Source organism: Canis lupus, chromosome 6 (assembly GCF_048164855.1).
Source record: "Canis lupus baileyi chromosome 6, mCanLup2.hap1, whole genome shotgun sequence".
NCBI classification, from domain to species: domain Eukaryota; kingdom Metazoa; phylum Chordata; class Mammalia; order Carnivora; family Canidae; genus Canis; species Canis lupus.
This window is the reverse complement of record NC_132843.1, coordinates 42,093,105-42,120,345: the sequence shown is the minus strand read 5'-3', so window position 1 is coordinate 42,120,345 and position 27,241 is coordinate 42,093,105. Positions and strand designations below refer to the sequence as shown.

General features: G+C 39.3%; 1 protein-coding gene and 1 long non-coding RNA gene across 18 annotated transcripts in view; one reads left to right on the top strand and one right to left on the bottom strand.

Moving 5' to 3' along the window:
• Nucleotides 1-27,241, bottom strand: part of DNAH14 (dynein axonemal heavy chain 14) — a 334,169-nt gene that overhangs the window by 55,642 nt on the left and 251,286 nt on the right. For 15 of the 17 annotated variants that reach the window (XR_012032771.1, XM_072830144.1, XM_072830141.1 and 12 more), the window contains 8 exons: nucleotides 24,390-24,498; nucleotides 23,340-23,465; nucleotides 21,468-21,562; nucleotides 18,186-18,381; nucleotides 12,288-12,419; nucleotides 11,757-11,852; nucleotides 5,143-5,283; nucleotides 4,029-4,244 (listed from right to left, as the gene is read on the bottom strand). Coding sequence is in view for 16 of the 17 variants with exons in the window: in XM_072830144.1 (XP_072686245.1) it covers nucleotides 4,029-4,244; nucleotides 5,143-5,283; nucleotides 11,757-11,852; nucleotides 12,288-12,419; nucleotides 18,186-18,381; nucleotides 21,468-21,562; nucleotides 23,340-23,465; nucleotides 24,390-24,498 (1,111 nt within the window). In the remaining variant the exon portion in view is untranslated. The remainder of the gene's footprint in view (nucleotides 1-4,028; nucleotides 4,245-5,142; nucleotides 5,284-11,756; nucleotides 11,853-12,287; nucleotides 12,420-18,185; nucleotides 18,382-21,467; nucleotides 21,563-23,339; nucleotides 23,466-24,389; nucleotides 24,499-27,241) is intronic. The other 2 variants (XM_072830145.1, XM_072830146.1) reach the window with 2 other exon arrangements.
• Nucleotides 454-24,152, top strand: LOC140635455 (uncharacterized). Its single transcript, XR_012032774.1, has 4 exons — nucleotides 454-908; nucleotides 5,559-5,640; nucleotides 18,882-18,937; nucleotides 24,053-24,152. It is a non-coding gene; the product is annotated as an uncharacterized lncRNA (long non-coding RNA).

The following is a 27,241-nucleotide window of genomic DNA, read 5'->3' as shown; positions in this document are numbered from 1 at the left end:
GTACTTTACTGTTTCATATACTTCTTCACATCTTTAGTATCCTATAGGATACCAAAGGATCTTACAGGCTCACTGCCTTTAGAAAAATCAAATACTCTTTAAGAGGACTAAGGAAATAACAATTTAAATGCTGGGATATGAAATTTTGGGTCAGATGAGTAATTATTCACTAAAACACACTTTTCTGTTCATCAGGGAGGATGAACGCCCATCACAACAAAAATGCTCTGGGAAACAGATAAATATAGGACAGGGTACCTGTTCCCAAGGATCCTGGACTCTAATGCATACATGAAACATGCAATAACACAGAATTATGTAGATGTAATCACAGCTACTCTGTTGCACACCCACCACCTGCCAAGCACATACATACATTATCTGGTTAAATTGTGACAACAACCCTAATTGTTTGGGAGGAGGAATTGGGGTCTGCCTGTGGTCAGACTGTCAGAGGAAGAGGCAGACCGAGGGTTTGACTCAGATGCTGACTCCAGGACTGATAAACTTCTCATCCTCACATAGTCTCTGCCTGTGGCTCTGACTTCATGGCAGTATCAGCAGGTTGGGAGGAAAAAGCCAAGAAGGCCTATGGAGTTTTGAGAAGGAACAGGACACAGGGGACGTCCTAGGCAGCAGGGCATCCTCAGGAGAAGCCAAGGATACTTCTCAGTTTTTAAAGGAAAGAAAAAGTTTTTCACTTAAGCCTGTGAAGAACTGCATGCTCTAGAAGTCTACACAAAAGGAAACAGGAAAAGGGATGAAGAATCCTGAAACCCAGGAGTAGCCCTGTTTGTACCCGAATATAGGTGCCTAGAGTGAAGGTCAGCATGGTGAGAGAAACACATTACCCACCCAAGAGTTTCTGTTCTCCTGACTTCCATGCTTCTCTTTAGTGTTTTACCAAAGTATGTATTCCTAAATGCTATAATTTCACTTCACTAATTTTGGAACTTTAGATAAAGGAAATCTTAAAGTATATTCCCTTTTCTGTCCAACATCATCTGTGTTGTTTATAGCTGTCTTTATTCATTCCCATTGCTGTAGAGTATTTATGAACATACCTAGATTTATTTATACATTCTACTGCTGAGGGCACTTAGAGTGTTGTGATCTCTCATTTTAGATTTAACTTTTATTTCCCTAATGAATGATGAGGTTAAGCAGCTTTCAAATGTTTATTGGTGATTTTGTGAGCTTCCTGTTTAAAGTTCTTACCCATTTATTTACTGGCTTTTATGTCTTTTGCTTACTGATTGGTAGTAGACCTTTTTACTGCAAATATCCTCTTCTATTCATTGACTTCTTTTCATAGCCTCTGAGTGGTGATTTTTGATGAACAGAATGTCTAAATTTCAATGTTATTCAATTAATGTTTTCCTTTATGGTTAGTTCTGCTTAAAGTAATATTTTCTTAGGGTCATGAACATTTTCTCTTAAATTATGCCTTACTAATTTGCCTTCCATGGTTAGGGCCACCATTCAATTGCAATTGAATTTTTATGTGTGGTGTGTGGTAATGATCAAATTTCTTTCTTTCTTTCTTTCTTTCTTTCTTTCTTTCTTTCTTTCTTTCTTTCTTTCTTTCTTTCTTTCTTCTTTCCTCTTTCTCTCTTTCTCTCTTTCTTTTCTTTCTTTCTCTTTCTTCTTTCCTTCCTTCCTTCCTTCCTTCCTTCCTTCCTTCCTTCCTTCCTTCCTTCCTTCCTTCCTTCCTTCTCTCTCTCTCTCTCTCTCTCTCTTTTTTGCTGGTAGACATTCAATCACCCAGCACTATTTATTGAAAAGACTACTAATTCCACACTGCACTGCAGTACCAGCTTTGTCGTAAGTCAGACATCCACATGTGTGTGAGTCTGTGTCTGGGATCTCTGTTCTCCATTGGTGGTATTGTTTGTTCTGCACTGGTTACACATGGATAAATAAATCCACCATCCTAACTAGTGTAGCTTTAAAGTAAATGTTGATATTTGATGCTGCAAGTCCTTCTACCTATTCATCAACAACATCTTAGACATGTTGGCTCTTTGCCTCCTCTTATTACTTTTGGAATCAGTTTGTCATGTAAGAGACACATACATGCTCCCCTCACCTGTTGGAATTACGACTAGGATTACAACTTCAGGATACTGAGTCTTTCAGTTCGTTTGGGAGTGTATATCCTAATTTCCAGAAATATGGGGATTTTCAAAGAAACTTTTAATTATTGAGTTCTGGCTCTATTGCCTTTTGGACAGATAATATACTCTGTGATTTAAATCCTTTGATATTGGTTGGAACTTTTTGGTGGTTTATTATATGGTGGGTAGTGTTCTACGTGTGCTTTCATAGAATGTGTAAGCCTCAGGTGTAGGCCACAGGGTCCTGCCCACTAAGTCTGTTGATTACATTGCTCAAATGTCCTCTATTCCTACTGATTTTTGTGTTCTTTTTTTATGAGTTACAGGAAGCAGTATGTTAAAATCTTTCTCTATGATTGTAGATTTGTCCATTTTTATCTGCAGTTCTTTTAATGTGGGCTTTGTATTGTTTCAAGTCTTATTATTAGGCACAAACAAATTCAGAATTGATAAAACGTTTTTGGAGACTTAAACTAATTCTTACCACAACATAAACTTATTTAATTCTAGTAATCTTTTTTTGCCTTAATGTCTACTCTGTCCTTTTTTGGTAATCTGTGGTAAATTTCCTCCCCCCACCTTTTATTTTAACTGTCAACCTTTATGATTTAGAAATGTCCTTCTAAGTAACTTACGGTCTCTATTTTGGGCTTTAGTTTATATTTTTATACAGTCTTACAATCTCAGCCTTTTAAGTGGACTTCTTTGGATCACTTGCATCTAATGTAATTGTTGATATATTTGGGTTTAAGTTGGTTATTGGCATTATGAAAATAAGAAGCCAGTATTTGCTTCTGAGATTTTGTAAATTGGGTGGTTAGTTAAAGTTATCTAAAATTACTCTTTGGGGATAAATTAAAAAAAGGTGCATTTCTTTTTCATCCTCTCCACACAGATAGATAGACAATAAATATTTATTGATAAATGTAAGGTCTGTATTTTTGGTTTTCTTTTCTTTTCTTTTCTTTTCTTTCTTTTCTTTTCTTTCTGATTTTATTTATTTATTCATGAGAGACACAGAGAGAGAGGCAGAGACATAGGCAGAGGGAGAAGCAGGTGCCCTGTGGGGAGCCTGATGTGGGACTCGATCCCAGGACCCCAGGATCATGACCTGAGCCAAAAGCAGACGCTCAACCACTGAGCTACCCAGGTGTCCCTTTCTGGCTCCTTCTAAGAATGCTACCTATGGTTCAGTAAGTTCACCAATTTTATTTTTTAAAAGATTTTATTTATTCATTTTTAGAGAGAAAGAGTAAGTGAGAGCAAGAAAGGGCAGAGGCAGAGGGAGAGAGGGGCTGATCCCATGACCCTGAGATCATGATCTGAGCCAAAATCAGTAACCAGATACTTAACCAACTAGCCACCCATGTGCCCCAAGCTCACCAATTTTATTAATGAAAGGGACTTCTGGGAGATAAATTGGCTATGTTTATTAGGGCGAGGCAGTAAAATTACAATGAGTAAGAGGATTTTCTGTGACTTTTGCCCCGAGAATGAGAAACAATAGATGTAGCTAACTGAGGCATTAGAACTATAACTTAAAATTTTTAAAAAATTTCAGTAGTTTCCTCTGTCAAACAATTTTTGAGGGCACTTGGGTGGTTCAATCAGTTAAGCATCTGCCTTTGTCTCAGGTCAGGAACTCAGAATCCTGGGATTGAGCCCCAAATTGGGTGGGCTCCCTGCTCAGGTGGGAGTCTGCTTCTCCCTTTCCCTCTGCCTGCTGCTCCTCCTGCTTGTGCTCTCTCTGATAAATAAATAAATAAATAAATAAATAAATAAATAAATAAAATCTTAAAACAACAACAACAAACAATTTGGGGAAAAGATCCCAGTTTAAAAAAATGCACTTATGCCCAAAATTCAAATCAACAACAGCCACTTAACTGGATAACAGAAATATGTTACTACCTCATGTTTCTGTGCCATGACTTCAATTAAGGAAAAGTTAGGGGACAAAGAAATGTTGTTTTTAGTGCAAAGGCTCTCCCATTTGTTCACAATTAGCTGGCGAAATTCTGCTGTTAACACTCCACTGTAGACAATGCATGCTGCTGAAATAAGTATGTCGCCCAAAATTCCTTCCAACTTCTTGTCTATTTGATTGATTGTTTCTTGCCATCGAGTCTAAATGTTAAAATAAAAATGAGTTCTTGCTATTTGACATAAAATATACTATTATGAGACAGTTCAGATATTTGTGGTCTCCAACTTGGATATAGCATTGCTATCACTATTACTGTTCTCATGCTGTGTTTGCATTTAAATTATTAATGGATAAATCATAAAACAAACTATTTTCTACGGGGAACATGAGTCCTATTCTTGGATTTGTCAACAGTGTCATATTTGTTAGGACCCATAGTCAAGTCCTTTGTCTTATAAAGCAAGATAATTTTTAAGTTAACAATTCGTTATATTATTAATGATGTTCAATATAATATTGACTTATATTTATTGAATCCTTAGATGTCTAACAGGCATTTTACTTTGAAAGTCTCATTTGACACTTTCAATATCCTATTAAGTAAAGGCCATTGACTTCATTTTAAGACCAGGAGACTGAAGTTTAGAGATTAGCAGAATTTTTTTTAAAAGGGATGAAAGAGGTCTGAGGATTGACAGAACAGAATAAAATGTTCTCCATTATGACATCTCATCCCTTTTAGCCACCCCTGTTTTATGCATTTGGCTCAGGCTGTCCCTGTGCTGGACAAAGGAAAGCCCCATGACATGTTCATTGACAGGTTTCCTGTGGATCTTATCAGACAAGAGAACTGATGTCTGAGGAACAAGAGAAAGTCCTGTCTGATCCTTGTAGTCTGTTGCCTCTGTTTTAAGACTTCTTGACCAGGACTCCTTTATTTTTATCAGGAGTGTCTACTGATCTCAATAAAAAGCAACTGGATGATAAGATAGTTTTAGGGGGCACATGATATGACCTTTGGTGAAAATAACATCTTGGGGTTTGTCAAGCTCAGTAGAAATTACTGAAGGAGAGAAATAAAACGAAAGAGAATCATGCCTTCTCATCCTTCAGAGCAGTCAGTAAGACAGATGCACACTGCAAGCGCTTGGTGGCCAGTTTTCTTCTGTTTGCCAAGAGTTGTTTTTCAGCAACTATATCTTTGTAGGCTGCCTGCAAAAACAGCAGATGCTCTTCAATCTGAAAGACAATTCATTATCGAGACACAGTATTACACTCATTTTGCCTCAAGAGTTTAACTATCACTTATATGAATATAGTATGTGGTTACTTCATTTCCACATCCTGGAAAATCTTCCTGGAGAGATGGATTATGTTAACAATAGAAACATAGTTATTAAATAAATGATTCCATGAAAGTCAAGTTTGCCTTTAAAAGGTCACTTTCCTCAATGGGTTTTCTTATAAGCTCAGCACTTGAAGAATCATCATTTTCTGATTTATTTTTCACACAGAAAATGTTATATCCAGTTTCCTTCTCCAAGAAAATGACTGAACTTTATCATCCCAGATACACTGACCAGCCTGGAGGAATGGGTAGGTTTTTTGAAGGAAGGCTGGTAGGATGAAGCAGCTCTAACCTATGCCTGGGCTGTCAGTGGAAAAGATACCATCATGAATAGCTGACAAAATGATATTCTTAAATTAGTGCTTATCTTGATAACGCCTTTGCTCAAAAGCATTTGGTGAATTTCTATAAAAATGATTGCCCATGGATATGGCCCAAAGTTTTGGCCTTGTCAATAAAAGCCTCCCCGATCTGACCCCAACCTCACTCCCCAATGTCAACTCCTTTCCAATAACATTACACTGTTGCCAGACTGCTTTCTTCCATATTTCCTACACACACCTTAAATGTTCTTGCCTCTGGGATTTGACTGCCATCCTTCCCTTATACCTGAAATCGTTCCTTGAAAGGATCCCTTGGATCTACATCCAAGGCATTCTTTAAAATCCTTATCACATTCTAGATGCCACAAAGCCTCTGTCCTCTCAAATCCACACTGATGTACTTGTTTATAACCATTGTTTGAGTACTAATCATAAATTGCCTGATATTATCTCTTGGGTTGTGGACTTATTATCCTTATATTTTATATTTATATTTTTGAAAGATGTTCATGTCTTCTCAAAATCTTTGAAGACAGTGTTTAACATGGAAACTTGAACACAGTATGTTCATGGAATCATATATACCAAATTGTGCTTATTGAATACAGTTTCTAATTTATAATTTATCCTCCTAAATATGTTATTCTAGTGAAAATATCTAAATACACACACACACACACACACACACATTACTACCTGTGGCATGATTACTCTAAAGATTTATTACTGGTTCACCCATAATGATTACTCAGTTCTTTTTACTCTAATATAAAATGCTGTTTTGTTTGCTCATTCCTTTTGATTTGATTATTCTGAGAAAACGTTCTTGCTACTTGTGACATAGTGAACTGTATAAATATTTAAGTGTACGGGCTTTACTGACTCAACTAAACATGTAAAATTCCTTTTTCTTTTTTTTTTCTGCTTTGTGCTGTCATTTTATTTATTTTCTTCTAGTTCAATTATAGTTAATATACAGTGTTATATTGGTTTCAAGTGTACAATATAGTGATTCTATAATTCCATACATTGCACAATGCTCATCAGGACAGGCACACTCCTTAAACCCCATTCCCTAATTCCCTATTTCCCACCCACCCACCCACCTTCCCTCTGGTGATCATTGTGTTTTCTAGAATTAAGAGTCTGTTTTTTGGGCTTTTCTTTCTTTGTTTTGTTTCTTAAATTCCATATTAGTGAGATCATATGGTATTGGTCTTTCTTTGATTTCATTCATTATACTCTCTAGCTCTATCCATGTCATTGCAAATGGCAAGATTTCATTCTTTTTAATGGCTGAGTAGTATTCCATTGTCTATACATATACCACATCTTCTTTATCCATTTATCAATCAGTGGGCACATGGGCTGCTTCCATATCTTGGCTATTGTAAATAATGCTGCTATAAACATAGGGGTTAATTAAGGACCCTCCATACTATTTTCCATAATGGCTGCACCAGTTTGCATTCTCACCAACAGTGCACAGGGGTTCTTTTTTCTCCACATCCTCCCCAACATTTGTTTCTTGTTTTTGATTGTGGCCATTCTGACAGGTGTGAGGTATTATTGTGGTTTTGATCTGCATTTTCCTGATGATGTTACAAGACAGGCACTATGCTCTCCAAGATAACATTTTTAATGAATCCCCATGTAATATCATAGCTTCTGGCATTATTTATTTCCCCTAACGTTCCCTATATTTTTTGGAAATATTTTTTATATTAGGGCCCAAGTGAACAAAAGATCTATTTTTAAAATAGGAGACAGTACATAACTGAGGAGAAAATCTCAACGAAGGGCTTAAAACCAGTGGCGTTAACTATTGCGCTCACTTTTAAAATGCTAAGTGTATCTATTAATATTTTATAAACATTTAAATATACTTGAGTTCAATGAATTAAAATATTTGAAATGTCTGGTGAAGGCCAAGTTTGCAAGCTGGAAGGGAATGCAGACTACTTTTAAGTTAGGTTTTGACTGAAATTTAGAGTTTATTTTTTTCTGCCCTACCACTTGATAATAGTAAAAAAAAAAAAAGGACAATATTATAAAGTTTTGTTGGGTGAATGAATGAAATACAAAAAATATACCAAAAATCATGAATGAACTGAGTAAATACTAAAATTGAAAGTACCAGGCATCAAGGAATAAGTGAAAGGGAGTTCCAGTCCAAGATGGTGACACAGGAGGCATCTGAACCCATCTGCTCCTGTGGACACACCAAACCTACAACTACACACAGAGCTAGTCCCCATGAAAGAAATTCAGAAACTAACTGAGCAACTCCTACACACCGGGTGAATGAAAAGTATTCAAATCCACACAGTAAAGGCTGGGACACTCCTACCACAACCTACACCCCTGGCACAATGACACAAACAGGAGAACTCACAACTCTAGCTTCCCTTGCAGGTGAAGATTTTGAACCCAACATCTCATGTCTCAACCTTTAAGACTTCCACCTAAGGGATGGGCCCCCAAAACAGTTAGCTCTGAAAGCCAAGAGGGCTTGCATCCATAAGACCTACTGAACTAGAACAAATACTTTCTAACTGGCTATCCCTCCAGGGCTTAGCATGGAGGGAATAGATAGAAATGTGTATCTCTCAGTCTTTGCTTTAAGGAGGCCTATCTGAAAGAGGCTGTGGTCTAAGGGTCAGGCTTCCAGTTTAGTACACATTTAGGGGCTGACTGTGATCCTCCTGCACTGGTGGTTGTGGCCCAGAGGATACAGTACCTGAGCACCCAGCTCTGGTGGCCAGAAACCTTGTGTTTGTGGGTCGCCAGAATTACAACAAACAAAGAAATAATTCTCAACTGGCTCAGTGTCGAGGGCTTGGACAGAAACACTCATCTCCCAATCTGTCCCTGAAGAGAGCTATTTACACAGGTGTCCAAAGAGCCTGCATCTAGGTACTGACGGAGATGCTTCCCTTTGGGACACTCTGAATACTGGGAATCTCTAAGAAAAAACAAAGCTGCTTGGGCAATGGTGTGAGAGACACCAGGAGCTCAGGCTGGGCTGAGGAGGTTTATGTCCTACACAAGACCATTCTGACAGGATAGGGAGATATGGCTGTTTTGTCAAATGCACAGAAGCCAACACAGAGAGTTAAGGAAAATAAAGAAACAAAATTATTTATTCCAAATCACAGAAAAATGAAATAACTGACCTGAAAAATAAAACTACAGACTAATACCCTTGATGAATAAAGATGCAAAAATTCTCAACAAAATAGAGCAAAGTGCATTAAAGAACACATTAAAAGAACTGCACACCATGACCACATAGGATTTATCCCTGAGATGCAAGGATGGTTCAAAATATGCAAATCAGTAAATGTATTATATCACATTAATAGAATGAATGATAAAAGTCACACGATCATCACAATAAATGCAGAAAAAGCATTTGACAGAATACAATATCAGTTCATGATAAAAACCATCAACAGACTGGGTAAAGGAAGAACAAACCTTAAAATAATAAAGGGCAGTTACTACAACAAACCCATAGCTAACATAATATTCCATGGTGAAAAACTGAGAGTTTTTCCTTTAAGATCAGGAACAAGATAAGGATGCCCACCCTCAACATTATTACTCAATATAGTATTAGAAGTCCTGATTAGAGCAATCAGGCAAGATAAAGAAATAAACAATACCCAAATCAGAAAGGAGTAAGTAAAAGTGTTAACTATTTGCAGATGACATGCTTTTGTATATAGAAAATCCCCAAAATTCAACCAAATAACTGTTAGAACTAATCAACAATGTCAGTAAAATTGCAGGATGTAAGATCAATATTCAGAAATCAGTAGCATTTCCGAACAATAATGAAAACAGTATGTGGTACTGGCATAAAATAGACACAGAGACTAGTGGGACAGAATAGAGAGCCCCGTAGTAAATCCTGGCATACATGGTCAACTAATATTCAACAAGGGAGCCAAGAACAATCCAATGGGGAAGGACAATCTCTCCCACCAAATGGTGCCAAGATAACATGCAGAACAATGAAAGTGGAGTCCTATCTTACACCACTCACAAAATTAACTCAGAATAAATCAAAATACCATCAAACTGATACCATAAAACTCCTAGAAGAAAATGTAGGGAAGAAGCTGCTCGACATTGGTCTTGGTGATGATTTTTTTTTTTTGGATAGAGTACCAAAAGCACAAATAATAAAAGCAAAAATCAACAACTGGGACTATATCAAACTTCAAATTTTCTGCAGATCAAAATAAACAATTAACAAAATGAAAGGAAAAACCTAGAAAAAAGAATAGTTTTGTAAAACGGTTGGATAAGATGCTAATATCCAAAATATATAAAGATCTTTTACAATTCAGTAACAAAACCCAAACTATCCAATTAAAAAATAAGCAGAAGATGGAGTACACCTGGGTGGCTCAGTCAGTTAAGCATCTCAACTCTGACTCTTGATTTAGGTTCAGGTCATGATCTTAGGGTCACGGGACCGAGCCCCACATCAGGCTCTGCTTGGTGAGGAGCCTGCTTGGGATTGATTCTCTCTCTCCCTCTGCCCCTGCCCCTCCCCCACTTGTTCTCTATTTCTCTCTCTCAAAATAAATAAATATTTTTAAAAATGAGCAGAGGAACTAAAGAGACATTTTTCCAAAGAAGACATATAGATGGGCAACAGACGTGAGAAGATACTGAACATCACTGATCATCAAAGAAATGCAAATTAAACAAAACCACAAAGAGTTATCACCTCACACCTGTTAGAATGCGTCAGAAAAAACAGTATAGACATTTTACAATATTCATTCTTCCTAACCATGAGCATAGACTATACAGACTATTTCTGTAGTGGTTGCTAAGTGGTCCTGTGCTATGCCCTGGAGAGCACTCCCAGCCCTGCCACTGCCCACCCCGGCCCTCTATCCCCATTCTGTTTTCACTGTAGGCTCCAGGACCTGACACTGCTCTGTGACTGGTTGGTGTCTGTGCCACACCAGTTACTAGATTAATCATTCCTGGAGAGAAGTATTTTATAGTGGAGTAGGTAAGTGCATGGGCTTTAGAGTTAGACATGCCTGGGTTAGAGCATGGGCACCACTCAGAGGGTCACGGTGTTGGACAAATTTATAAATCTTTCACTTAAGCTTTCTTCCTTGTAAACATCTCCTTCTGAAAGCTGACCTGAGGATTAAATGCGAAAGTCTGTATAAAGCCTCAGTGTGGTACTTGGAACATAGTATACACAATAAATGTTAGCTATTATTAACACATCTCTAAATATAACTATATAGGTACATGATAGGCTGCAACAAAGTATTAGCGATAAAATGACATATCAGCACAAAATATATTCAGTAAAAATTTATTAATTTTCTTAAAAAATGTCTGATACTTTTTAGATAGCTGAGTTTGCAAGAAATGCCTATGGGGCCAGGCAGGTGACACAAATGCTTGAAGTGAGTTGGGGGCTTATTACAGACAAGTGAGAGTGCCAACCCAAGGCTGCCAGATCTTCTGAATTTTCAAATGAAGGCAGAAATTCAAATTTTAAATGAAATCCCCAGATCTTAAAATGTTGGTAACTACGTTGAAATGGAGAGCTTAGGGAGAAAGACCATACAGGTAAACAGAAGTTTTAACTTAAAACCCAGAAGTTTAAGAAATAACCTTGTCTTTACAAAACAAAAGAGTCATTGATATAAACAGGTTAAGGACAGTTTTTTAAGATCACAGTTTGATAATGGGTGGGTCTTTGGTAGACAGAAGTCACAAAGCTCTCCTGGGAGAAATCTGGTGAAATGGTTAGTTAATATATTACTGATACAGTAATAATTATCATTATTGAGTGTTTTACTATATGGAAGGTACCCTTACATATAGTACTGGTATTATTTACTTAATCACAATTAATATCTTCATTACCTTTATTATCCTCATTTTATTCTAAACTGATAAAACTCTACTGAGGTAAATATGATGGTGTTTCTTGGTGTTTCTGACTAGTTCATAAAGGTGTTGTAAGTTTAACAAGCAAACAAATGTCTTACCAGCTGCAAACCTCTTTGTTTCTCGGCCAGCCTTTGCCGTGCAATTTTGAGGACATTCTGAGCTTCAGCTACTCGCATTTGCTTAGGGCCCACCACCTTAAAAAAGAATGTCACAACATTTAAGTGTTAAAAAATGTCAAGTTAAAAATGTTGCTTATGTTTGAAAGACATTTATAAGTGTCAATTCTTATGATCGGCTTTCCTAGAAATTATGTGTACAAAAGGGATATAAAGAAGTTTAATATGGTGAAATATATGAAAACCAAATAAAACAATAGCATAGTTGCCATAAATAAAATAATAAAAAATAAATATAATAAATATATTTATTTAAAAAGTAATTATTTATAAAATATAATAAAAACAATTTAAAAATAAAATTTGTATCTGTTAGCATAATATCTTTGATTCAAGTTGCACTAGGTATCCTTTCACAGAAGTTCATTTGAGCATTGTTAAGGGAACATTATTTCTGGGACTCTGAGGTGTCCCTTCCAGGTTGTTTTAGGTACTGAGGAGGAAAGAACATACCTTCTGCACTTCGTGGTAGTTATTCAAAGCTATAACCCACTGGCACATAGAGCAGCAGGCAACAGACACGAGAGCAATCTTGTTTGGGTTGAAATCAGGTAAGATTAAAATTTTTTTCAGCTTCATGAAAACCTAGAGATAATACAATTCGTGTATTAAAGAAAAAGCAATGTTGTTGACCTGAAGTTGTCCTAAATACACAATCTGCAGGGCACAGTTTCCAGGCCCCAGTGAAGGGTCTGGGTTGTCAGTGGTGGCAGTGAGGCCTGAGCACGCTGAGGACACTATAGTTGACTTGTGTCACATGCCTTTTTTCCAGTTGCTTACATACTATTTCTCCTCTATTTTGCGGAGCCATAATCAAAATAAAATCCTTCTGAGACCTGAGATTCCTTTTCTTCTCTTGCCTGGTAGGTCAGAACCATTTTGCTAAATAATTTAGATGGCAGGTGATCCATTATCAATTTATTATTGCTGTTTTCATTATTGCTTAAAATACTGTTATGCTTTTAATAACTTCTTTAGATGAGCTATTATTTTAGCTTGAAAGTTCTATTTAAACAAAACCACAAGGAATCATTTTTACTAAGAATGCTTCAGAGAGTGAGTAGTTGTTACATTAATCCATGAGTAATATGGATGTCAGCACTAACATTCTGCTAAAGAATGCACCTTGTTCATATATGATCCTGTATTTCCTGATAACATAGATTATCACTGTAAGTAATTAATTAATTTTGTTTTTAGCTGTTTCGTGTCTGGCTTCCCTCTTATAATGTCAACTTCATAACATCGAGGAACGAGTTGGTCTTGTAAGCTATCGTCGTGTCTCATGATGTCCCTTAGAAGGAAAACACTCCATAGATAGTTGTGAATGAATCAAGGACAGGGCGCTGTGTGCATCTACAAATCTACCTGCCTAACATCTCAGCTCAGCTCCTGCCTAATACTCCTGTTCGGATATTCCTCTAGCCTCTACACTGGAATTACCCAGTTCTAAAACCACTTTCACATTTCTGGGTATTTGTTACCATAGCAACCACTGCCTGTGGCCCAAATCTCCGAGTTTCCTGTGAGTACTGTGACAAATCAGCACAGCCTGGGTGACCAAAGACCATAACTTATGCTCTGGCCGTGCTGGAAACCAGAAATCTGAAATCAAGGTCCAGGTGGGACAGTACTCACTCTGGGGGCCTGGTGGAGATTCTGTTCCTTGCCTTTTCCAGCTTCTGCTGCCAGAAGCATTACTTGGCTTGTGGCCACATGGGTGGTGTCTGGGCTAGTTACTGCTCTCTACTGTGCCTCTGTCCAGGCCCTCGGAACCTTCCGCCTACCCTGCCATACTTTTCTCCTCTTCCTACAGGACTCCTTTGTCCAGCATGGCCTCCCACTACATTGGGCACTGAGCCCCAACACTTACTCAGCACTCTGGCCCACTCTCATGGTTCTTGAAGTGCTACAGTAAATCTATATTCTTCTGAATTAAATCTGCTCCAGCAAAACCCTTCACTAGGTGTCTACACTACTTGATTTTCTTCTATTTTTTCTCTGCTCTCATCTGTCCCCCATCTCCTCCAACATGAATTAATATTTTCAAAGTGCTCAGAACAATGTCTGGCATATGTTGTTATATGAACATTTGTTACACAAATTAAAATAAATCTTTGGGATCCAGTTCAAGATGGTGATGTAGGAGGATCCGAAACTTCCCTTCTCCAAATCTACAACTACATAAGAACAACTATCTTTAAAAGGAACCAAGAAGCTACCTGAATACTCCTACACATTGGGCAATGAGAAGAAACACCCTTGAAATGGGTAGCAGAAGCAGAGACATAATCTTGCTGTACACCCACTCCTGGCATGGTGACCCACAACTGGGAGGGAACTCACAGCCCCAAGCTTCTCTCTGAAAAGTTTGAACCCCCACACCTGGCACCTTACCTTTTTAGACCTGCACCTGAGAGAAGATCCCCAAAACATCTGGTTTTGAAAGCCAACAGGGCTTGCATCCACAAGACTCCCGAGGCCACAGTGAACTGAGGAACAGTCCTGAAAGAGCTCATGCAGGCTTATCCCCTAGGGCCCAGTGCACAGGCGGGTGACTGAAAGGTTCCCAATCATCCAGGGAAAGAGGCCCATGTGCTTATCTCATAGCTTTGACATGAGGGTTGGTGTTCTAGTTTCACATACCAAACAAAACTAGCAAAAAAAGAACAAGTCAGGGGCACCTGGGTGGCTCAGTTGTTGAGGATTTGCCTTTGGCTCAGGTCATGATCAGGTCCTGGGCTTGAGTCCTATATCAGGCTCCCTGCAGGAAGCCTGCTTCTCCCTTTGACTATGTCTCTGCCTCTCTCTTTGTGTCTCTCATGGATAAATAAAATCTTAAAAAAAAATGAGAGCAGAAATAATGAAATAGAGACTAAAACACAATGGAAAAGATCAATGAATTGAGGAGTTGGTTTTTAAAAAAAGACAGAACTGAAAAACCTGTAGTTAATTCACCAAGAAAAAAAGAGAGGGCTCAAATAAATAAAAATAGAAACAAAAGAGATACTACAATATACCCCAGAGGTACAAACAGATTAGAAGAGACTGCTATGAACAATTATACACAAACAAATAGGATGAGTTAAAAGAAATGGATAAATTCCTAGAAACATGCAACTTACCAAGACTGAATCATGAACTAGAAAATCTGGACAGACTAATTATTGGTAAAGAGATTGAACCAGTGATGAAAAACCTCCCAACAAACAAAAGTCTAGAACTAGCTGGCTTCAGTGACAAATTCTTTTTTTTTTTTTAACATATATACATTCTTAAAGATTTTCTTTATTAATCATGAGAGATACACAGAGAGAGGCAGAGGCACAGGCAGAGGGAGAAGCAGGCTCCACGCAGGGAGCCCGATGCAGGATTCGATCCTGGAACTCCGGGATCACACCCTAGCCAAAGGCGGACGCTCAACTGCTGAGCCACCAAGGTGTCCCTCAGTGGCGAATTCTATCAAATATATTAAAAAGAATTAGTACCAATCCTTCTCAAACTTTTCCAAAAAACAGAAGAGGGGACACATCCAAAGTCATTTTATAATGACAAGGTAACAGCATCACCTTGTTACCAAAATCAGACGAGGACATCACAAAAAAAGAAAATTACAGGTCAATATCCCTGATGAACAATGATGCAAAATCCTCAACAAAATATTAGCAAACTGAATTTAATAGTACTTCAAAAAAATCATAAGCCATGATGTGGGATTTATTCCAAGGGGTCAAGGATGGTTCAGTATCAATTGATCAGTCAATGTGATATACTACATTAACAAAATTAAGGATAAAAATCACATTATCATCTCAATAGATGACTATTTCGATATCCAGTTATGATAAAAATACTCAACAAGCTGAGTATAGCTGGAATATACCTCAATATAATAAAGACTGTACATGACAAGCCAAGCCCACAGTTAACATCATACTTAACAGTGAAATTCTGAAAGCTATTCTTCTAAGGTCAGGAACAGGAGAAGGACGCTTACTCTCACCACTTTTATTCAACACAGTATCCAAAGTCCTAGCCAGAGCAATTAGGCAAGAAAAAGATGAAAGGCATTCAAATTAGAAAAGAAAAACTGTCACTATTTGCAGATGACATGATATTATATGTGGAATACTCTAAAGACTTAGAAAAAATGAATTCAGTACAGTTGCAAGATACAAAATCAATATACAAAAATCAATTGCATTTCTATACACCAACAATGCACCATCAGAAACAGAAATTATGAAAATAATCCCACTTACAGTTGCATCAAAAAGAATAAAATACCTAGAAATAAACTTAACCAAGGAGGTGAAATACTTTTCAGTACACCAAAAACTGTAAGACACTGATGAAAGAAATGGAAGAAAACACAATAAGTGAAAAGATATTTTATGCTCATAGATTGGAAGAAGATTGTTAAAATGTCTATAATGCTCAAGGCTATCTATAGATTGAATGCAATCCCTATCAAAATTCCAATAGCAGTTTTCACAGAAATAGAACAAACAATCCTAAAATTTGTATGGAACCACAAAACAGCTCAAATAACCCAATAATCTTGAAAAAGGAGAACAAGGCTAGAGGCAACATGTTTCCTGATTTCAAACTGTATTATAGAGCTATAGTAATCAAAAGAGTATGGTACTGGCATATAACAGACACATAGATTGATGGAACAGAACTGAGTGTCCAGAAATGAGTCCACACATAAAGTTGATCAATTTATAACAAAGGATCCAACCATATATAATGGGGAGGAATGCCAGGATGGCTCAGTCAGTTAAGCATCTAACTGTTCATTTGGCTCAGGTCCGATCTCAGAGTCATAAGATCAAGCCCTGGATTAGGTTCTGTGCTGGGCATGGAGTCTGCTTAAGATCTCTCTCTTCCTCTGCCCTTTCCCTACTCCCTCCAAAAATAAAAATAAAAATAAGTAAGAATATACAATAGTTGGAAAGGATAATCTCTACAACAAACGGTGCTGGGAAAACTTGACAGCCACATGCAAAAGAATGAAGCTGGACCCCTATCTCACATCATACACAGAAATAACTCAAAATGGATTAAAGATGTGGATGTAGACCTGAAGCCATAAAACTCCTAGAAGAAAACATAGATGGTGAACTCACTGACATTGATTTTGGTAATGACTTTGGATTTGACATAAAAAAGAAAGCTAACAAAAAAAAAATATATATATATATATAACTACATCAAACTGAAAAGTTTCTGCCCTGTAACGGAAACCATCAGCAAAAAGGTAACTCATAGACTGGGAGAAAATATTTGCAAACCACATATGTGGTAAGGGGTTAATACCCAACATATATAAAGAACTCCTACAGACTCCCCCCAAAACCACACCTCAAACAAGAGAAAGCAAAAACAAAAAAAATAAAATAACCCCAAACCCAATCTGATTAAAAAATGGGCAGAGGATCTGAATAGACATTTTTCCAAAGATCCCTGCATGGAGCCTGCTTCTCCCTCTGCCTGTCTCTGCCTCTCTCTCTCTCTCTCTCTCTCTCTCTATCATAAATAAATAAAAATAAATCTTTAAAAAAAAGAGAAGGAAATCCTTCCAGTTGTGACAACATAGATGAGCCTTGCATGTGTTATGCTAAGTGAACTAAGTTAGACAGAGAAGGATTTTATCACTTACATGTGGAATCTAAAACAAAAACTGAACTCAAATACAGACAACAGATTGGTGGCTGTCAGAGGTAGGGGACTTAGGGATGGTGAAGGGGGCCAAGAGGTGCAAACTTTCAGCTGTAAGATAAATAAGTCCTGGGGGTAGAATGTATGGCATGATGACTAGAGTTAAAAATATCATATTGTGCATTTGAAGGTTATTATGGAGTAGGATCTTAAAAGTTATCATTATAAGAAAAAATATTGGCAACAATGTGTGGTGTTAGATGATAACTAGGCTTACTGTGGGATGATCACAATATATATGAATATTGATTCATTATACCATACACCCGAAGTTAATATAATGTTATATGTCAATTATATCTGAACTTTAAAAAATTCCAGACACTTTTATTCAAACCTTGTGGTTTCTTAGTGTAATGCAGTCCCTCCAGAGAGACTTTCTCCCTCTGTTGGTCTCTTCTCTCATTAAAGAGATTCTGAGACATAGCATTCCCTGATTTGGGAGACACACTGCTTTTCCTCAGCATTCCCAGCAAACCTGTTACATATGGTTATGGAGCTTGCTCCCTCATCTTCTAACCTGCATCAAAGACTTTCCATTCTAATGCACAATTCCAATGTTGGACTCCTGTAGACTATGAGTATGGGAGGCATCAGTTATGCATTAATTAGGGATCAACTCTGTACCTTCTCCGGTATGCTGTCCTTGTCAAGGTTAATCAGTCTTTTCAGGAAACCAGTTTCCGAAAGAAGCAATTTTGCTGACGTCCAGTTAGGTTTCTTCTGCAGAAGAATGCAGACCGCATTCATGACTATCAGCACGAGAAAGGGAGGCCGTGTATACACTCTGCAATAGGTGGTGGAAACCTGGTCAGCTTCACAACTGAAATTGAATGCATCCTGTAAACTATCTTAGAAGACAAAATACGCAGATTTTTAACAGGCTTTTTCATAAGGTTAACTACTTAGCTATTTCAGTTTGGGCTATATGCAAACATTTGGGTATGTTTTACATATGGGTATCTCTACTTTGGGAAGATGACATGCGTAAGACTTAAATATGTAGAACATCTAAGTTAGAGGTTAATTCTTTTCATTAGAAAAGTACTCACTGCAGAGTCCTTTATAGCAGGATCCCTCCTGTTTCGTCCCAGCACTGATGTCCTAATGACTACTTGACAGAGACAACTAAGCCACTCCCCTTAAACATATCCTCTGACTTTTCTCCATCCTCATCTGAAATTCCTGCCATAAAATCACTGATACAACAGAGTGTGGGAAAGAGGATTGGTGGGGGCTGGTCTCTTAGATTGTTAGTGTGGTTATTGGAATGCTGGAAGCCACTTCTTATTTGCATCCTCATCAGCTGACTTGCCACTGCAGGAGCACAAGAAGGTGACATTCTGGAGAGCCAGGGGTCAGAAGAACAGTCACAAGAAGTAAGTTTCAGTGAGATGCCAGGAGGGTGGTGATTATTATGCAGTAGCATTTGGGACTTGGGAACTAAAGGCACAGGTCCATCCACAGCAATGAGTCTCCCCCAAATGAAACCATACAGACTTCCCAACAGAAGGCAGGCAACAAAGCCAACTATATGCATACAACACTAGCTACAAGGGTTACCAAGAAGGTCCTCCTGCCTTAAATTTCACCACTAGAGATTCACTCATTTAGGTTAATCTTGGTTTTCTTTTACAGTCTACTTCGAAAATGCAGATATTTTTCAGGACTATATATTTAAATAATTAATGGTTTATTTAGAACTAATTTATCAGACGGCTTTTCTGAGATTATCAGTGTGGGTTTTTTTGTTTTGTTTTGTTTTTGAAATAAGGAGAAAGGTTGTAACAGGAACTAGGGAAAGAGTGACAAGGTCCACAGGGGAGAAAAGAGAGGTCCAAAAACAGGATTTTCCTCAATTTTGCCTATATTTGACACTTTTTAAACAAACATAATGGAAATATAGTAAAATTGAGATAAAAATACATTATATATAAAATTTTAATGTAAATTAAAGGGAAAATAGATTCAATTGACTATCATCCCACCTACCTATCACTTTTAAGAAACAAATACCTGATTCAAAGCAAGACCAACCTACATTGGAAATCTGCTTTAAAAGCCTCGTTACTACACAGGAGTCCTCTTAGACTTTTATTGGTTTGCTCTAATCTATATTTTCTACCACCTTCCCCCTTCTTCTAGTGGCTAATGCAGCTAGGAAAGAGAGTGGGCTGCCCTGGGTACCTGCTGGATGTCTCTGCTGCACATCATAAGATGTGGCATTGGAATCAGCAATATCACAAGGGGGAATCTTAACAAACAAGCTGCACAACAAGAAACCCCCATAACGTATGCAAGGAAAGGTTAGGGATTTCTAGCTAGGGAATGGGAGTGGGCCTGTTCGGTCCTAGAAACCTCTTAGCATAAAAATAACGAGCACCTGCCTCATGCTAGAATCTAATGTAAGCACTTTACATGTTTTAACTCAACCAGTCCTCTAATAACCTGTCATCCCTGTTGCATAAAAGGGAAGTTGAGGCACCAGAGCCAGAGCGCTTACCCAGCATAACATGCTGCTCTTAGAAATCAGGCTCATAGGCATTTGCTCTGGCTTCTCTCCTAGGAATATCTCCCAGAGAAAAGCTAAGAGGACGGAACTTCTGGAAACAAGTCCTGAGGTTCCAGGGAGGGTGATGTTGGGGGTGGCTTAGACACTGCTACTTCTCTCACATGGACTCAGGCCACCCTCTCATGCTCAAAGGCTGCAGGCACCCTGGCATTTGAAGTTCCTCAAACCCATGAAGTGCATTTCTGGCTTCAGACTGTCATGCTTTCCATTTCTCCTGCTTAGAACACCTTTCCTTTAGACACCTTCCTGGTTCACTTGCAAATCTGGCTTAGTTCTCTACTTCCATGCTGCCTGGTCAGAAGGGCCTTCACTAACTGGTAGAGGCTCTAAGTTCAGTGCCCAGACTGGGGCCTAGTGCACAGCACACACTTAGCATCCCTGCTGCCTGAGCACGGGGGAATGCATTCCTGTGAATGAGGTCACACAGGAGAAAGAAGTCAAGATTTTGGTCTGCTTCTCCTTGTCTGACTTTCAACTGCAGGGAGGAGCTTGGGCACTGTGGTATGCGCTGCTTTCCCGGGAAAGTCCTGCTGGTTAAAGACAGCTTGTTTGTCATCGTCTCTTCTTGTTCCCAGAGTTAATAATGTTACAAATATCATGGTAGATTTGCCTACTTCTGCATCTTTAATTGAAATATCACTTCCAATAAATAATGGAAAATGTAACACATCCTGCAGGTGACAGCAAAGTCTTCTTGTCTGTTGGGCCACAGACCCCTATGGAGAGCATCTCACCAAGAGATTCAAACTACAAATATTGGGATCAGGCTCTGGACCTTGGAGTATCTCATTTCTTCTTGGAAGTTCCTACCCCAGGAGGGCGGCCAGGGGGCCCAGGGCCCGGGCAGTGGTTCCCCAGGGGCACCTGGTGGCCACTGTGGCCCTGGACGCACGTCACTGTGGTGCCACGGACCCGGCCCTCTGTAGCCCACAGCAGCACCACAGACACTGTCCTACTTTTGGACCTGTAGGTCAGGTGCTGCTAGAGTCACCATGGCTCCGTCTCTCATCCTGGATATGCACTGTTGGGCCAATCCTAGGACGTGGGTTTTAGGTCTCTGAGACTGGGATAAAGTTTGTCATCAGTAGCACAGCATGTAGTTTAGTCAGCAGTGGCTTTTCTCACGGCTGCAAAAAATATTGATGTGCCCTGCGGGTGATGGAGCCATAACATGGATGACATACACTATGTGACACACATAATAACTAGTTTAAAGTAACCAAGATGGGTAAAAATGACTTGTTCTAAAAACATATGAATACAGACTTAGTAACATTTACTAGGCATTTGTGCTTTATTTTGGGCTTTTCCAGTTCCAAACAAATGAGGTGAATTACCTCAGCTCAGCGACATCGGCTTTATCCAGGGCGCTCAGAGCCACGATCGCCTTGTTGAGAGCTGGCAGCACACTTTTTATTTCATGGGCAGTTTCCTGCAACAAAGTTAGAGGCCCCCAAACATGTATGAATGCATATAGTTGCATGCTGTAAATTCTTCTATCTTGAACCTGGAAAATAGATTTGGCCCTTTCTTTTTTTTTTTTTTTATTTTTTATTTTTTATTCATTTATGATAGTCACAGAGAGAGAGCGAGAGAGAGAGGCAGAGAGAGAAGCAGGCTCCATGCACCGGGAGCCTGATGTGGGATTCGATCCCGGATCTCCAGGATCGCGCCCTGGGCCAAAGGCAGGCGCCAAACCGCTGCGCCACCCAGGGATCCCCCTTGGCCCTTTCTACGATGCATGCTGTGTACACAACTAGGAATGTGTGCTGCAGTCCTGAGTGCGGGTGATGAGGAGCTGTGTGTGTGAGAACTCTTCTCCATCAGACTCAGGGTGGTCCTGGGAAAGGTGGGTTGCCCAGCTAAGGAAGCCTGAGATTCAGAGGCCCTCACCGGCTCTGGCCTTCTCCTGTGCCTGGAAGGAGCTCTGTCAGGGTTCACAGGGCTGTGTGTCTTCACTGGCTCTAAAAGTCAGACACTGTAACTGCAACCGGCTTTCCCTTGGGTCAGGTGTCAGCGGAGCAGCTGTGGACATGTTTGGGGTCTGGCTGAGAAGCTGAGTTGGACATAGTCACTACTCTATATAGTGAAGTTATTAGAAGCTATCTAAATTAGGAAGGACTTGGAGAAGTTCTTCAGTTGTCCCCTGTTCAGCTTTCCTGGGCATGTGATGTTAAGGGCTCAGCTAGGAGTCACATTGTAACATAAATTTATTCCACAGGCCGAGCACCTACGTGGGCAGTGGGAGAAGAAACAAGGTTTGTGGTATATGAACCCAGAATCTGATTTGTGGAAAGTCAGTTCATCAGATGTGTATGATTGGAAGTGCAGGGTCACATTCTCAATGATACCTACCCAAAATGGAACACAGGTGATAATGTAGTACACACTACTCTAAACTTAGCAGAGAGCTTCTGTTTTTCTCAGTGGGAGTTATGCAAAAACAAGCCATCAGAATTCCTCAGTTTTCGGGTAATAGCTACTGCATTTAAAAAGATGTTTTGGAGTATCTCAATGAAATAAGTGAGAAATTAGAGGTTCCTTACATAGATGTGTGTGAAAGGTACTCTATTTTGTAATTTTAAAATTTTCTTTACAAATAAATAATTAAGACAAAACTTAGTGAACACAGAAGTGATTAAATGTTAAAATCAATAGAGATTATTTTGATAGAGAAGCAAATGTGATGAAAATTTTCAGATCACACCAAAAGCAATAATTTATTAAGAGGAAAAAAATACATTTCAGATCTGGCTCTTGTCTGTTTAATAATCCAATTCACAAAGAAGAATGCATCATACAATCACACTGGAAAATGTCAATGTTCTGGCTGAGTTTGCAAGAGATATTGACATTAATGAAAATCTAAATATCAGAAAACAACTCTATAAGGAAGATATTGGTGGAAAACTAGTTAATGAATGCTTTCAATTCATATACCATCTAAAAATCATTAATTGCCCAAGAAACCTTGAAATGCCAGTTTTGCTTAAACCAATCAATAGCAACATTAAAAATACTCATGACATTATTGGTGATGAGTTATAAAGTTCAAAGAAACTATCCAACTATCAAAAAACCCACATTTTTATCAACTATGCTGAACATTGCACAGGAAATGATATTAATGAATAATTCTCACATGAAGAAGTAGGAGATAATTTTGCAAATCTCCAAATAATTGGTATTGATTATATTTTAGTTTTTACCTGAGCATAATCGTCTACAATTCTTACTTCTTCAGCCATAATTTCTTCATCCTGTTTAACAAGCACCTGGACTTTCTCCACTACTTGTGAATCTTTCTGCAGCTTTTCCATGAGTGCTTCCTTTTCCTAATGAGACACATAATTCTTCTAAGAATGAAGTTTAAGAGATATAGAACCTCTTTTTTAAAGAGAAATTCATTTAAAGAAAAATTCATAAAGCTCATTTCATTATTATTTTAAAGACATAGAGAGACAGTGTGAGCATGAGCAGGGGGAGGGGCAAAGGGAAAGGCTGAAGCAGACTCCACCCTAGCAGGGAGCTGATGTAGGACTCGATCCCAAGACCCTGAAATCAGGACCTGAGCTGAAGGCAGTCACTTCCTTGACTGAGCTACCCAGGTGCCCCAGCTCATCTCATTATTTAAAATTTACCAAAATCAGCTTGAAATATATTTGTTGAACAGATTAAACTGGAAAGGATAACCATAGCCAATATCATCTCATGAGATACATGTGAAGAGTTTTAGAGCACCCTGCAGACTGCGAGTTACCACAGCATAGTTGATTGATTTAACTAATAACAGCAGAATTATTCCATGTGAGCTTTTCCAACTAGTTGTATGCCTATTATCACACTGAGTTATTACAATATAGTGCTGTTATTATTTTGCTATCATTGTTGTCTTGTTGTCATTGTCTTGTTCATTTTACAGATAAGAAAGTTGAGGCCAACAGAGCTACACAGCTGCATGCTAACAAAGCTGCAATCCTAATCCATGCTTGCCAAGTATCACAGCCTTTGCTTCCCAATGCTGTTCTATATTAAATATAAAATATTTAAAAGAGATTTCAAACCAGATGTACCTTTTTTTTTTTTTTTAAAGATTTTACTTATTTATTCATGAGAGAGACAGAGAGAGAGGCAGGCAGAGGGAGAAGCAGGCTCCCTGAGGAGAGCCCAGTGTGGGACTCGATCCCAGGATTCCGGGATCACGACCTAAGTCAAAGGCTGACCCTCAACCGTTGAGCCACCCAGGTGTCCTAATGTACCTTTGTGTTTTGTTCTATTTGTGGGCCAAGGACCAAGAGCTCCTCTTGCATATCTGTAACTAGAGTGGTTGCTTCCAGGATCTTGGATAGACCCATATAAAAACGATTCCTGAGGGGAAAATAGCATTATATTAGCAAAGCGAGATTCACCACAATCATGTATTGAAAGACAACATGGTAAAGATGTCGATTCTTCTAAATTATCATATAGGTTTAATGTGATGCCTACCAAAATCGTAGTAAGATTTTTCTTTGTAGATACAGACAAGCTTTTTCTAAAATTCACATAAAATTTACATAGAAATGAACTAGGATGATTAGAACAATTTTGCAAAAGAATACAGTGGGTGGCATCTCTCTACCTGATTGTGAGACTGATTAAGTAATGATGGTCATCAGGAAGAGGTCTTGGCAGAGGGTAAGGTACCTCCATCAACAGAACAGGACAGAGAAGCCAGAAACAAACCCACAGATGCACAGTCAACTGGCTTTTGACAAAGGTGCGAGAGTGATTTTCAACAAAGGGTGTAGAGTGGCTGGTTATACAACAGATTGTGGATGTAAGCCTCATGCCTTACACAAAACTAATTCTAAGTGGAGGGCAGAATGAAGTGTGAGAGGTGGGACTGTGGTACTTTTAGAAGAATGCATAGGAGAAAGTCTCCAGGACCCAAGACTGGGGGAGGAGGGAGGAGTTCGAAGACATGACAAGAGAAGCACAGCCAAGAAAGAAAACCAAATTTGACAAATTGGATGTCATCAAAATTAAAACAGAAAGACTCCATCCAAAGAATGACAAGACAAATAACTGCTGGGACAAAATATCTGCAGTCCATATATCAGACAGAGGATTCCTATTTAGAACACCCAGAGAGCTCTCAAAACTCGGCAATGAGAAAAACTGAAGAATCCATTTAGCAAATGTGCCAGCGCTGTGCAGAGACACTGACGGGGAAAGGAGGCGCAGGCACAGAGAGGGCTACCCTGGTGGTGGAGGGCCGCAGGCAGAGACCACAGTGCCGTGTCTGCAAGGCTGTAGAGGAACACTATTCCTCATGCACACAGCCGCGGTGGACAACAATGTGGTATTTCTTTACGATCCAGCATATACTCACCGTGGCCTGTTTCTGGCCTTTCTCCTAGAACCGCTCCACCGCAAAAACCACCCTGGCTCCTTCTGTGGATGAGTGGTTGCACTCATGTGCATACCCATGCATACCCATCCATGCCTCAGAGTGCTTACAGAAACGTATAGACTATTGATACGTGCAACGTCTGGATGGAAATCCACGGTGTGATGCTGAGCGAAGCCCATCTCGCCCCCCACGTACAGGGGAGGCTGGAGACAGAGACCAGACTGTGGCCGGGGGCTGCTGGGAGCTGCGTAGGGGCTGCCCAAGGGACTCGGCTGTGGTGAGGGACTAGTTCTGCATCTTCATTGCTGTTGCAGGTCCACACAAACACACACACGGGGTAAATGGGCACAGGACTGTGTCCACACCGGGTGTCCACACCAACGTCCTGGATATGGTGCTGCACTACAGTCATGGAAAATGTAACAAGTGAGGGGGGCAACTGGCTTAATGTATGCGGGACCTCTCTGTACTATTTTGCAACTTCTGGTCAATCTATTTCAAAATGAAAAGATTATTTTTTTAAAGAAACATAAGATAAAGTTGAAAATTCTCCACTTACCTATTTACTAGAATAAAAACTTGAAAATACACAGTTTGTAAGGAATAAAATAAACACTGTAAAATCAGAGGACTACAAATCTATAGCCCTGTTTAGCCCTAACTCTAGCAAAAGGAGGAAAAAGCCCTGTGGAAGATCCAGTTTCTACTTCTTGGGCTTTCCTAACCTATGAGGATGTCGTTGCCACATGCTTACACTGTCAATGACACCAAGACTGCTGGGCAATTCACTCTTTGACCTAACCCAGGACAGCTCCTCAAAACTTCTCATCTGGATTCCTACAATAGCTTTCAAATCTTTGGTTTTAGTTTTTATATCGAATTTATCCCCCATTCTAATACCAGACTGATTTTCCTAAAACACAAGTCTGTATTAAACAGAGTTGTTATTTGTTGTGAGTGATGTATGTTGGCCACAGCTTGGCAGTTAATCTGAAATATCACCCCCAAGAAGTAGGTGCTATTAAAAATAAAATGAAAAACTGAAAAGACAGTGGGGCTCCTGAAGCTTGGCTCCCAGGGGAGCCCATGCATAAGGCAGGCAGTTTGGGACTTACCTTCCTGAAGGGTCCCTCCCATATAAACAGAATGTTTCATTATGAGTTTTGGGTTGGAGAAGAGATGTAGATTGGCTGTAAGGGACCCAGACCACACAATGAACCCTCCCCACTTCTTCTCCCATGTCTACCCCTGGGACACAGGGCTGCTGGAATCTTCAAGTGGCAAATAGGAGCTGGGGCACTGGGACCTCTAGCCTGGGGCTTCCTTTACGACTGTGATGGGGGTGAGCAGTTATAATAGATGATCATGACCATGCATGGATGCGGTCCTGGTCTGGCCCACACGTTGTGGGTAGGGGATATTCTAGTATAGCACAAAGAGCCACCTAGACATGTGTCTGGGTTGAGGGTGTGGGTGAGGCACAGACAAGATGGGGAAGGGAAGAAGCACTGGGCTAGTGACTGGCCACGTGATCATAGTCATGTTGCTGCAAATGGAAGGCAGCAGTCCCTGTGGTGGGAAGGAGACACTTGGAAGCTTGAAAGTCAGAGGTGGAAAGAGGATCCACTCATCTCTTAACTCCTGTGTGTGGGGCATCTGGCCAGTTTATCCAGACTGCTGTCATCAGCCTCAAATTGAACCATCGACCCACAAAAA